Genomic DNA, 13,590 nt, shown 5'->3' with positions numbered 1-13,590 from the left:
TAAAATAATGTCACAGAACGTAAAGAAATTGAAGCTTACTGGAAAGTTGGACACAAATTTTCCTTGGAGTGGTGTATAAAGGATCAGGGGAGTTGGTTTCATTATGTACCCAAGAGTAACAGGAAGTATAACTTCATGGGACATTTTGTCATCTTTCATTTTGTTTTTCATCATGAATGTAAGTAGGGTTACCCACCATGAAGACAGCTACAGTTGGTGATAATGACATTTTATTCTCCAGTGAAATCAAAACATTTCTTAATATTCAATTACTTCAGTGCAAAGGTGGGCACAGAAAAGGTCAACAAAAATACACGAAAATGTGAATTGGAAATAAGAACTGAAAGATATTAGAGACTTGTAGGGGATTCCTTTTGGTGTTTAGCAGATAGTCATAAAGTTTTGGATTTTGTGAATACTATTTTAGCAGTAGTATATGGCTGGATACCTTCATGAAAGTCATTTTAGAATCAGCTATTTGACATCAATATTAAAGATAAAAATTAATATCAACTTAGAAGAAAAGATAATGGTGATTTGACACTGTATAACAGCAACAACACTCACCTGACTTATTCAACTAATCTATTGACTCTTTAAAATGGGAAATGGATAATAGTAAAAATATTGGCTTTGATTATCACCATTTCCTAGAGAACTGGTAAAATGTATTGTTACTTCCTTATTTTAATTAAACAAATATGCTAATGTTAGAATTGTTATTTATTATTAAATAATCTTATTAAACATTTCAGTATGATGACTACAACACACTTGGTTCACCAATAGATTTTAGTTGACTATTATGATGATTATTAGTAATAATAGCTTGCAAAGTACTTTACATACAACAGAAATGTGAAATAAGGAGCCTAAAACACCACTTCAGTCAGGAAACATTTAGTCATCTTGTCAAACAAATAGACAAGTTGGACAAGGCCAATGACAGTCTAGAGTGCAAGTTTATCAGCAAGATGATGACAGAAATATAAGAAGTATTGTCTGACATATAGTCACTAACAGTACTATCTTAGAAAACAGTGAAAAGCAATGGAAGTGAAAACAAACCTGCTAAACGTGTGACATGAAAGCCAATGAAACTAAATCATCCTAAGGAAATTTGTAAATTAAACTAAAATGACAACAACAAATAGATGCAAAACAAACTAGATCTGCCAATTATCAATAGCAACTTATTCATATCAACTCTGACAATGGAATCTCAGTATTTGATATGTGAAATGGAAGTGGGGCTCATCTAAGAAGGTGAAGTCAGGAAAACTTAAGAGTATTTGATGTCCCCTACTAGCTGTGTAACCTCAAGAAAGACACTAATTCTCTGTATTTCAATTTTTTATCTGTCATATGATGGAAATATTACTTGTAGAGCTTTCCTCACCTGTGTGTATAGCTCACATCATATAATGTATATGAAACACTTTGTAAGCTACTGTCATTAATAATTTATTAGCCAACTAAAATGTTAGTGAACTAAATATGATGTAACCATCTTACTAAACTATATAGTAAGCTTGTTATACTAATGAACCACTCAATTTCAATGTATGTGGATATGCATGAGTTTAAAATCCTTTGTTTGGCATCCAAAGCCCTTTATAACTTACCCTCTTACATTTCCAGTATTTTTTATACCTTACACCTCCCTTCCCCAATTCTCGTTGATCTAGTTACACTGGTGTCCTTGTTCCTCCATGAACAAGATAGTCTTTCCTGGCTCTGGGGCATTTTCTCCCTGTTCCCCATGCTTGGAATTCTCTCCTTCCTCATCTCTGCCTCCTGGCGTCCCTTTTCCCAGTCCCTCTTAATCCTAGCGTCTTCCCTCTCTTAATTATTTCCTGTTTAACTTGTACATGGCTTGTTTGTACATATTTGTTTGCATGTTGTCTCTCCCATTATATTTTGAGCTCCTTGAGGGAAGGAATTGTCTTTTGCCTTTCTTTATATCCCCAGTGCTAAGTACAGTGTCTGGCACTGTACTTAATAAATATTGATAGACTGATTGACTGACTGAAATGTAATCACAAGAAGGAAATTGCTTCTGCTTTAAGCAAGAACTATTGTGGACATGTTAATTTTTATAAAATTTATCTACGCACATCACCTTTTACCTAGTTATTGAACTGCCAGGAAATAAAGGGCTGAAGATTATGTCTATACAAGACCAGGGGCTTGACAATGCATTTGGCTGTATAACAATATATCTCTGTGGAAGATTTCAGATAAAATCTTCACCCAGCTCAATACATTTTCACACACCCCAGGGAAAGGAGATGGAAACTTCAAACAAGAGATGCTAGTGTTCATTTCACTGGGCTTAATGCAATGCAAATAAAAGGAAAATACAAAGAGATTTAAGAAATGACTACTGGGTACTTTTTGTATACGATAATCTGGTGCAATGGGGTTTCTTTGGTAGGGGAGGAATGCGTTGGCAGATTCCTTTAGACAAACAAACAGAAGCTTCTGAATGATCTGAGAAGCAGAAACCTTTTGCTTCGTAGTGATGTCACTAAGGCCTGTTCTCTCCTCCTGCAGTAGCTCGTTGTTGGTAGCTATAGATTGTGTATGTACAAATATGTAAGTGCGTGCATGAATAAATGTAGATCTTAAGGTGATAAAGTTTAGATCTCGAAGAGAACTTGGAGACCGTATATTTCACCTCCTCTTCATTGTGCAGGTGAGAAAACATCACTGTATGTCTACATGCATCTGTTTTTGCATGTATATGCTTAGTTGATGAAAGATTTTAGTTAAATTCTTACTAGCTAATAAGTCTCTGATAACTGGAGTTCCATTCCTATTTCTTTGTCTTAGACTGCTCCCTCCTCTTTTCTTAAATATTTAATGTCATAGGCTTAATTTAAGCTACTGTAGATTTTGAAGGGGGAAAGAATTACTGTTTAACGTAATGAATGCTTGATTGCCCGTGGTTAATAAGGATCAGATCTAACGGGGAAAAATGAAATCCATAGAAAACCAACTAATCTCACTTAATTTAATAGCTTCAGTATTTTCCCTCAATAGACATTTAACCAGAGAAACTAAGAAATAGTCTGACTGATAAACACTGATGCTTTTCCCTCTTAGATTGGAGCAGGGAAATGTTCCAATAGCAGGTAGTGAAAAGAACACTAGGGCAAAGGATCAAAGGATCAAAGGACCTGGATTAGAGTCTCAACATTGCAAATAAGCAAACCTTGGATAAGTCACTTGGCTACTCTGCACCTCGGTTTTCTCTTTAGCAAAATGACGGTGTTGGACTAGATGATCTCTAAGGTTCCTGCTGGTTTTAACAACCCATGAACCACTATCCAAAAGAGAAAATAATAGAAACAATTATGCTTGGATGGTATCTTGATCTTTGGTCTTAGATCTTGCTTGCCTCATATTTAATGAGAAAATAGAAGGCATTTGCTACATACTCTTTCCCCCTTCTTTATATCCTTCATTCTCTCCTCCTCTATCCTCTGATGACGAGATGAAGGTCAAACCATCTATATGGACCCTTGATCCCATCACCTCTCATCTTCTCCATCAAATGATCCCTTATCATTCTATAATCCCTCATAATTCTATATCCCTCATAATTAAGGATCTTACAATCTAATGAGGAAACACTACATATAAAAAGAAGCTGAAATATCATCCTGCCTAATTGTGGTTATCCTACAAGGCTCTGTCTTTTTTTTTCAACTTAGTTACCTCATCAGCTCACATGGGTTCAATGATCATCTCTGTGCCAATGACCCCCAGAACTATACATCCAGCTCTAATATCTCTCTTGAGCTCCAATCTCATATCACTAGCATTCTCTTGATTATTTCAAGTGATGTCACAGAGGCATCTCAAAGTCAACATATTCAAAACAAATCTCAATATCTTCTCTCTCAAATCCACTATTCTACAAAACTTCTCTATTTCTGTCAAGGGTACCACCATCCCCTAGTCTCTTGGTTTGCAACTTTGATTTCACTTTGGACTTCCCACTCTCACTCAACCTGAATATCTAATTCCATTGCCAGATTTTGTCATTTTTACCTCTGCAATAATTCTTGCATCTTTTCCCTTTTCTTTACTAATACAGACACCATTCTGGTTGAGGCCCTCATCATCCCTCACTTAGATTATTGTAATCGCCTCTTAATCAGTCTCCCTAACTCACACTTCTTCCCTCTTCAATCTATCAACCATACAGCTGCCAAGGTGAAATTCTTATACTACAAGTCTGAGTGCATCCGCCTTCCTAACTGATGAGCTCCAGTGGCTCCCTCTGGGGGATCAAAGGTATATCAAAGAGGATCAAAGATAGTCTCCTCTGTTTAGCTTATAAATTCTTCACAACCTAACTCCATTCTACATTTCCAGCCTTATTGTACATCGCTTCTCCTTATACACTCTTTGGTCAGTCCAAATTGGCTTTCTTGCCATTCCTAGAATGCGACATTCTCCCTCCAAAATCATCATTATTGTGGTAATTACCAGCAACTGGGTGATGGCCGCAGGTTGAACTAATTTTCCTTGCAGATAGAGTTCCCTATTAGATTTTAATGAATGTATTATCATGGCTATGGAGAAGACATGAATTTAAAAAACAAACAAATAACCCACCAACATATGATTATAGTCCCTCTCCCTCCTTGTATCTGGGTTTTTTTTTGCATCCCTGGCTTCCTTCAAGGCTCAACTAAAATCTCGTCTTCTATAGGAAGCCTTTCTCAATCCCTCTTAATTCTAGTGCCCTTTTCTGTTATTTATTTCCTATTTATCCTGCACATAGCTTGTTTGTACATATTTGTTTACTCATTGTCTCCCCCATTAGATTGTGGGCTTCTTGAGTGCAGACACTGTCTTTTGCCTCTTTTTTGCATCCCCAGCACTTAGTACAATGCCTGCTACATAGTAGGCACTTAATAAATGCTTATTGTCTATGTCTATCTATATCGCAGGATATGGATGTAGTGGTGGATAGTAATGCTGAGTAGTTATTTGTGATCTTTGAAAAATCATTGAGAGATAAATGTCATCGAGTTAGAGCAAACATCATCCTGATTTTTCAAACAGAAAAGAGAACAGATTCCTTAAACTATAGACTACTGTGTTTGGCTTTGATTCCTGGCAAAAGTCTGGAATTTACTGTATTGAGATGTAATGTAATGAGATGCTCTGTGAGCAGTTAGAAGGGGAACTGGTGGGGGCTTAGAGTGAGCATAGGGTCATTCATGTTATGTACTGTAAATCTCATGCCATTTTTTTTAGACACGGGTGCTAGATTAGGGGAGTGGGGCTTTGGCATGATCCATAGGGGTAGAAGGTAGGTACATGGGTCACATCTAACCCCCACCCCCAGCTAATAGCCAGTCCCTGTGCTTGTCTCCAAGACCACCCTTTTATGCATGATCACTAACATTCTCCACTCTACTTGGTCTGCACCATACCTTGCCAAAAATACCCAGCCTTTTCCCTTTTCCACTGGGTGTGGACCCTTCATCAGGACCCAAACACGCACATTAACAGCTTCCAAAGTAAAATTCCTTCAACCCCCTACTCCCAGATCACTTCATGGCTCTGGCAGGCACTCTGAGGGGAGAGCAAGCTCTGCATCTTGGGGCAGGTGACTGTGAATAGAGCCTTGTCCTCCTTTTCATATTCAATGGGACTCTGTGAATTGTGCAAGATGAACAGGCATGGATGGATTCCAAACTGGTTCACAGATTCCATTACATCATCCTTGCCTCCAAATCCACCCTTCTTCAAAATTTCTCTATTTCTGTGGAGGATACCACTATCTTTCCAGCCACAAAAGTTCACAACCTGGGTGCCATACGCAACTCCTCAGTTTTTGCTCACTTGCATATACAATCAGCTGCTGAATCTTTTCATATCTAGCTTTACAACATCTCACATTCATTGCCTTCTCTCTTCTGCCATAGCCACTCCCCTAGCTTGGCCCCTCATTATCTCTTACTTGGGTTATTGCAATAGCTTCCTAATTGATCTCTCTGACTCAATTCTGTCCATTTCAAACCACTCTCAATACATTTGCAAAAGTGAAGGGTGACCAAGATGTCCCTCCCAGGATCAGCTCACTCTGGCTAAACTCCCCACCTTGCAGCTAACTCGAATAATTGTCTGAGATAAAGTAGAGTAATAGATAAAGGAGCCTAAAAAGAGCTCAACAGCTAGGTGGTGCAGTGGACAGAACCCTGGGAGAGGAAAACCTGGGTCCAAAACTGGCCTGAGGCCCTGATTAGCTGTGTAACCCTGGGGCATGTCACTTAACCTCCTTCTGCCTCAGTTTCCTCATCCATAAAGTGGGAGTAGTAGTAGAACCAATCTTATAGGGCTGTAATGAAGGTAAAATGAGATAAAGGTTTATGAAGAACTATATATATATACATATATATATAAATGCTAGCTATGATAATTATTATAATAAATGTAAAACTCTACAAAACTGGGCTCAAAAAACCAATTACATTAGGTATAGGATGGGGTTTTGTTGTTGTTATTCAGTTGTGCCCAACTCTTTGTGACCCCATCTGGGGTTTTCTTGGCAAAGATACTGGGATGGGTTGCTACTTCCTTCTTCAGCTCATTTTACAGATGAAGAAACTGAGGCAAACAGGGTTAAGGGACTTGCCCAGGGTGACACAGCTAGCAAGTGTCTGAGGTCAGAATTGAACTTAGGAAGATGAGTCTTCCTGACTCTAGGCCTCACACTCTATCTACTGGACCACTTAGCTGCCCCTAAGATGGGGTAGTGATGACTAGAAGACTGTTTCTGTAAAAAAGGCCTTGCGGTTTTAGTGTGCTATCATTTTAATATGAATCAACAATATGATATGACAATTAGCCAAAAGCTAATGTGAACTTAGGCTTCAGTTACAGAGGCACAGTCTCCAGAAATAAGGACATAGTAGTCCTTTTATACTCCACGCTGGTCAGACCACATATAGAGTACAGCTTTCAGTTTGTATGCCACAGTTTTGGAAGGATATGGGTGGTCTGGAGCGTGCCCAGAGAAGGGGGATTAGGGTGATGAAAGATTGGCTACATTGCCATGTAACATTCAATCTTTACTTGATGGAAGTGGGGCCATTTAGCCTCAAGAAGAAAAGACTTAGGGACAACAGAAGAACTGTCTTCAAGTATTTGAAGGGCTGTCCCACTGAAGAAGACTTGATTGTTTGGCTTATCCCAAAGTGCAGAGTGAAGAGTAATGTGTGGATATTGTGGAAAAGCTAATTTTGTCTCAATATATGGAAAGGCTTCCTAGCATCTAGAGCTCTACTAGAGTGGCATCGTCCTCTTGGTAGGCAGCCAGTACTTCATTACAGGAGGTCTTCAAGCTAAGGTTGACTGATGACTTGTAGAGGGATTCTTCCTCAGTATGGGTTGAACTCTATGACCTGTGCTGTCTGTTCCAAAGCTAAGTTTCTATAATTCTTTGATTCGAAACATAGTCTACTGAATGACTTAGGTAGCCATCTCACTGTATTCTGCCCTGGTCAGGTCACAATTGGTGTATTGTGTCCAGTTTTGGGTACCACATTTTAGAAGAGATGTTGACAGATGTCCAGAGGATTATGATCAGGATAGCAAGGGGACTAAAAATGACATATGAGACTCAGTTTAAGGAACTGGGCTATTTCATCCATAATAGACTTGGTGGTGACATAGGTGCTATGCTCAGATATTTGAAGGTTATTATAAAAGAGATTAGATTTATTTTTTCTTGGTTCCAATGGGGAAAAGTAAGACCAATGAATTGAAATACAGAGAGGCAAGTTTCAATTTAAGATAAAGAACCCACATATAATTAGAACTGTCTCAAAGATAAAATGGGTTGATTTGGTAGGTAGTGAGTTCCTGTCATTGGACATGTTTAATTAGAAGCTCGATAACCACATGTCAGGATTGTAGTGGGAGAAACTCATTCACAGCTTAAACATTTCTCTAAGTCCGAAATTTGAGGATGGCTGACCACTGCCCCTGGACTGTGAGTAAATATCCAGGCATGGTGCTTTGCATGTGATTGGCACTTAAAAGAAGATGTTGAATAGTTTGCCAAACACTAGTCCAAGTAAACAATATTCATCCTGCAAAATCCACTTATCTCCATGCTGCAACAGCTGCCATAGCCTGATGGCAAGGATGCTTATGCATTTCTTGGGAGCAAATATAGCATTTACTAATGGGGGTGGGGAGGAAGAGTAGGCCTGTGACTGTGAATGAGGAAATGTGAGTGCTAGTCTTAGATCTGCCATTAGCTAATTGCTGAGTTTTAGGCAAATCCCTTCATCCCATGGGATCATAAACTCAGGGCTAGATGAGGACTTATAGGTGATCAAGTACAGTCCTCCTCAGATGAAAAAAATGAGACATAGAGAAGTTAAATGACCTTAGGCCCAAGATCAAGACCTCTGACCAAGGCCCAAGTACACACAGGTCTTAAGGGTCAGAGCCAAGATATGAACCTAGGGCCTCTGACTACAAATCCCCAGCTCATCCCAGTGCATCATATTGCCTTTCTCCATGCTTCATTTTTAATGCTGCAAAATGGTGATCACACATAACTATGTCTAATTCTCAGATTGTATATAAAAATAGAAAAAGCTCTGCAAAAATTAAAAAGTGCTATAGGAATGTAAGTTTTATTTATACCCATGAAAACCAAACAAAAGAGGAAGAAGAAAAGAGGTTGATTGCATTCGATTTATTTTAACTCATTGCCTGATTTTCATTAGGTCCTTGGTTTAATTTATTTTAGGTCACAGCTTGTAAGCTAGAGCTTATTTCTCTGCTTAGACTTAAATTGCCTGTTTTCTTATTCCATACACACATTCACTCCAGGAAGGATGCGACGTCACCCACTGACACATTTTGTGGTTCTAAAACAAATTAATCTCAAGGAATCCTTAGCTAAAAGCTAAACATGCTGAGGAGGTATCTGGCAGCAACAAATGACTGATAACTGGGAGCTTCTCCTTTCTCTGGCCACCCAGTTATGATGGATGATCAAGACTGGTCTACTGTAAATACATGAGATCATCCTGATGGATGCAGTGCTTTTGAAAACCTCTGATTTGTGGTATGCTATCAGAAGGTGTGTGTGTGGGGGTGCCTCACAGGTGCACTGAGTGAGTAGCTGGAGGGGGTCTTTGACTTAGCCCCAACAGCTCATTACAATCCCACTCTTTTTGGCCAATGGATGGCTGTTAGAGCCCATTCCCAGGCTACTTTGTGGCTAGAACTACATCTTTTCTTAACAGCACTTTGAAAGTCATGGGTCTTCAGCAGATGTTGAGTATCTTTTTGATTAGGGGTCTTGTGAGTACTCATGGTTTTGAGTTGCAAATTGGAGGAATATGATGCAGAGTTTATGGAGTTGACTAGATGTGTATGTATGTATATAATATGTATATTTATATGGATGTATCTATATGTGGACATGTAGAGTATAAATCTAGATCTATCTACCTACTGATCTATCTATCCATCCATCTATCTGATCTTCAGACTTATAATTTCTTCAGGGTAGGAAGGGAACTTCCTGTGAAGAAATTCCTTCTGTCAGTATAAATCAGCAACTGTTCTGAAATTGATCGTTGAAGAGAATCGTCTAGGGGTACGAAGAGATTAAATAAGTTATCTAGGATTACACAGATGAAGTGTGTCAGAGGCATGACTTGAAGCCAGGTTTTCCTGACTCCCAGGCTATTATCTCTTCACTACTCCATGCTGCTTCTCATAAACATATTCTTACTTATGTAGTATAGCTTGAGTCCACCTGTAGAATGTAAGCTCCTTGAAGGCAAGAACTGTTGTCTGTACCCCCCATGCCTAGCACAGTGCCCGCCTGACACATAGTAGCACTTAATAAATGCTTGTTGAATTGAATTGTGTTGCCTATCCTGCTACAATTTGGAAATCAGATTATTATTAAATTATGTGGCAAAACTATAAATTTTTGAATGTCATTTTAAAAAGGTCAACCAATGTATCAAGCCTTCTGGCAAAGCAGCTTGGAGACAGATGCTGAATGTTCTCACTTACCTACTGATATGGTCCAAACAGCAATTATTTTCAAAAACGCCTTCGCTCTTGAGTTAAAGCGACTGTGATGAATGGGGTTCCGAATAGCAATATAGCGGTCCAAGGAGATTGCACAGAGATGCATGATGGAGGCAGTGGAGAAAAGTACATCCAGATAAATCCAGACTGCACAGAGTTTTGTGGGCAAGGGCCATTTGTACCCTACAACAACAAAGAGGGTTAGCATCGGTGTGGCAACAGCTTTCGGTATCCCATAACAGTGCTTACTATATTTTTGTTGTACATTCTAAAGCTCGTCTTATCTGTTGTTACATGAAGCATATGGGATTAAGAAAGTTTTTTTTTTAAACTAAATTTTCCCAAATCAACTTTATCGGGTGATTTCCCCCAGTCATTAAAGGTTTCATTCATATTAACAGTTCACGGAGTCATGTTGAGGCTTGGAGAAGGTGTTGGGTTTCTATGCTGGTGAGGTGCAAAGTTGTAATGACTTTTTTATAACCTATCATAAGGTTCCATATCTCATGATAGGCCAGAAATATATGCAGAAACTCTCCCCAGTGTAAAAATACTCTCGTGAAAATGCTTGCGTGAATGCTTAGAAACCTAGAGGGTGTATGTAGGATGCCAGACTAACTAGAGGACTTCTGCTGAGGTTTTTTGGCAAACAGCCTAAGCCAAGACTGGAGTCATCTTGGTGTCTGTCAGAAAAACCGCACCAGGCTAATCCGCTCGCTTTTGCAAAGTTTGCTAAGCAGCGAGGCTTAGGCTGGGTCGTCGAAGTGGGGATTGGAGCTTTTTTAAGGGTCTTTCCGCCCACTAAGCAACACCTCCAAAGACGGTACAGCGCAACTGGATGAAAAGTATCTACAAGGCATTCACGGCAGCGAGAGCGGTGGAAGGGGGCAGGAGGGGAAGGAGGGTTAGCTTGGGCCGCCAGGGGGCGCTGCCGTCCTCTCAAGTGAAGGCCCATTCCCGGCTCTCGACTCCTCTGCTTAGAGAGTGTAGCTAGCCAGCTGCTAAGTCTTACAAACCACGTTGCTTTCTCGGGGCGCATCCCTGATCTTCTGGCTCGCGGCCCCACAGCCTGCTCTTCACTAACGCAGGACTGGTCGCCTCTCTCTTTTTCTCCTTCCCTCCCTCTGCACTTTCTAGAATAACACCCAGGCTAGTGGTGTTCACCTTGGAGGGCAGCAGGGCGCTGGGGCGCAGTGGAAAGACAATGTTAAGTTCACGGAAGTGTCCCGGGGTGTCTGCACCGCTGCGAAGTGAGCTTTAAGACTTTCAGTGAGGGAGCCGTCCCGGTTCTGTGCAACCTGGATCCCTCACTTCCTCCGCTCCCCATCTCGCATGCTCTGTGCTGATTTTTATCCCAGTCATGGTCTAAAAATTGGCCAGAAAAACATCTCTAAATGGGAACTCCTTTGTAACTCATCTCTTTAACCTTTATTTGGCTGTCAGTTTGTATCTGTCAGTTGCCTGAAGGATTTTTATTTATTTATACCTAGTTGTATTACTCATCTTCTGGAAAGGGTATCTATCATACACTCTGTTTCCCAGCTGAAGCAGTCCAAATGTTTTCAGACTTCATCGATAGGTTTATATGACTATTTCAAATGCTGTGAACACAGCTCCACTCCGCCCCCCACTTTTTTCTACCTTCATTAAAATTACCCACTGCATATTTTATGTTGCAATGGTATGTGCACGCATATTTGAATGGATGATGATGTCATTGAAAAGTGCAGTCAAAGAACCTCCGGGAGAGAATGATTAAAAATGGGAGTAATTAATTTTATTTTAACAGAGGCTTGCATATTTTAACGTGAGGCTCACTGCACCATTAACGTTTGCTCTGCAAATGTTCCAGAGTAATTGAGAAGGCTTTGCTACATTAGAAGTGCAGAAAACTGGGTGACAAAGATAAAGCTGTTCTTTCATGAAGGCTAGAATGTTTGCTGGGGGAAGAATATGAAGGACCAAAAATCAAGCAGATTCCTGACAAGTAAACCATAAGTCATTCCTTTGTGATAGCATTGGAACTGATACAAAACAAATACCTATTTAGAAGCATTAAAACTTAGAAGAGTTAGGGAGAAATTATATATGCTTGCCCCTAAGCACCGATACTCTGACTTTTCCCATGGTAACTGTCTTCCCTTTCCCCTATGACTGAACATCCATATTAATTAGAGTAATTTTTCATTAGCTACCAGAACATGAGAGACTTGGGTCCTAATAATGACTACTTTTTCTCTATTTTTCCCCGATACACATTTCTGATCTACTGAGCCCATGTACAAACACACTTTGTGACTAGTGAGTGAGTGTGCATCAGGGAACAGAAGTGACACTCACCATACAAGATGGTTAATGTTGACACTGGCATCACCAGGAAACCCAGCAGCATATCAGCAATGGCAAGTGACATCAGAAAGTAATTGGTGGCATTCTGCAGTTTCTTCTCCAGGGTGACTGCCATGATGACAAGTATGTTTCCGGCAATGGTAAGAACAATCACTATAGCTGTCAGCAATGCGGGCCAGTTTTTCTCTGGGAAATGAAGTAAGGAGTAACATGGGGGTGCGAGGCCACCTTCACAGGAGAAGTTTGTGCCATTTTCAGCATCCACGGTCCAGTTAAGTGCATCAGAATTGTTATTCTCGCCAGAGAGGAAATCAGGTTTGTAGAGTCTTCTGTCATGGTTTAATTGTATTAAGGAGTTTGTAGTTGGGGTCACAGAGCTATCGTCTTCCACGAGAATATCCATTTCTCAGCCTGAACTTTGCAAAGATGAAATGTGAAAAAAAAGAACAAGTTATAACCTCTGGTCACCATTCATCCATCTTTTTTATCCCCACACTATGTAAACCTGACACTGGTGAAACTGATGGGCTTTGACAGTGGATTGATTCTGCCCATCCCCTTCATCATTAAAGCAATATTTAAAGAACTGATAGAAATGATAGAAGTATGTGGTTGTTATTCTCTCCTCTAGAGTCCCATGTAAAATCCACTAATAGATCTATTTTGGGGTGTGTGTGTGTGTGTGTGTGTGTGTGTGTATGTGTGTGTATGTGTGTGTGTATGCGTGCGTGACTGTGTATGTGTGTTTCCCCTTTAACAAGGTTACAAAGCAGAATGAGTTTATAAAATGTAAAGTGAGAATTCAGGGAGAAAAATATGCTTTGAGCAAAAAAGTTTTGTAACTACCTAGGCTCCCTCATTAGCTGCCTCTCATTCTGTTGATACTGTTCAGTGCACTATATTAAACATAGCCCTATTAACATAGCTTGCAGTCCCCCAGAACAAGGCTCTGTGTTTTCTACCTTAAGCCTGTTGATGAAAAATACATCGTGTCACTCTTATTGTAATTGGATATGCTTTTGGTTATAGTTCACATGCCATATTAAACTGGATTGTCACAGACTTCTGTCGGCAATTTCAGCAGGGACTATGCCTCTCCATATGCAAAAGAAAAAAGTCTCCGGTACCGATTGCAAAGTAATTGGC

The 13,590-nt window shown here is 39.9% G+C and overlaps 1 protein-coding gene across 1 annotated transcript in view; it reads right to left on the bottom strand.

Annotated features, from left to right (window-relative positions):
* HTR2A (5-hydroxytryptamine receptor 2A) overlaps positions 1–13,590 on the bottom strand; it is a 61,047-nt gene that overhangs the window by 47,273 nt on the left and 184 nt on the right. Inside the window, exons 2-3 of the mRNA XM_036745419.1 lie at positions 12,436–12,855; positions 10,078–10,278 (exon numbers count right to left, since the gene is read on the bottom strand). Of these exons, the coding sequence (XP_036601314.1) occupies positions 10,078–10,278; positions 12,436–12,847 (613 nt within the window). The 5' untranslated portion in view covers positions 12,848–12,855. The remainder of the gene's footprint in view (positions 1–10,077; positions 10,279–12,435; positions 12,856–13,590) is intronic.

Source organism: Trichosurus vulpecula, chromosome 2 (assembly GCF_011100635.1).
Source record: "Trichosurus vulpecula isolate mTriVul1 chromosome 2, mTriVul1.pri, whole genome shotgun sequence".
Lineage (NCBI taxonomy): Eukaryota > Metazoa > Chordata > Mammalia > Diprotodontia > Phalangeridae > Trichosurus > Trichosurus vulpecula.
The sequence above is the reverse complement of the archived record's forward strand: the minus strand, read 5'-3'. Positions and strand labels throughout refer to the sequence as shown.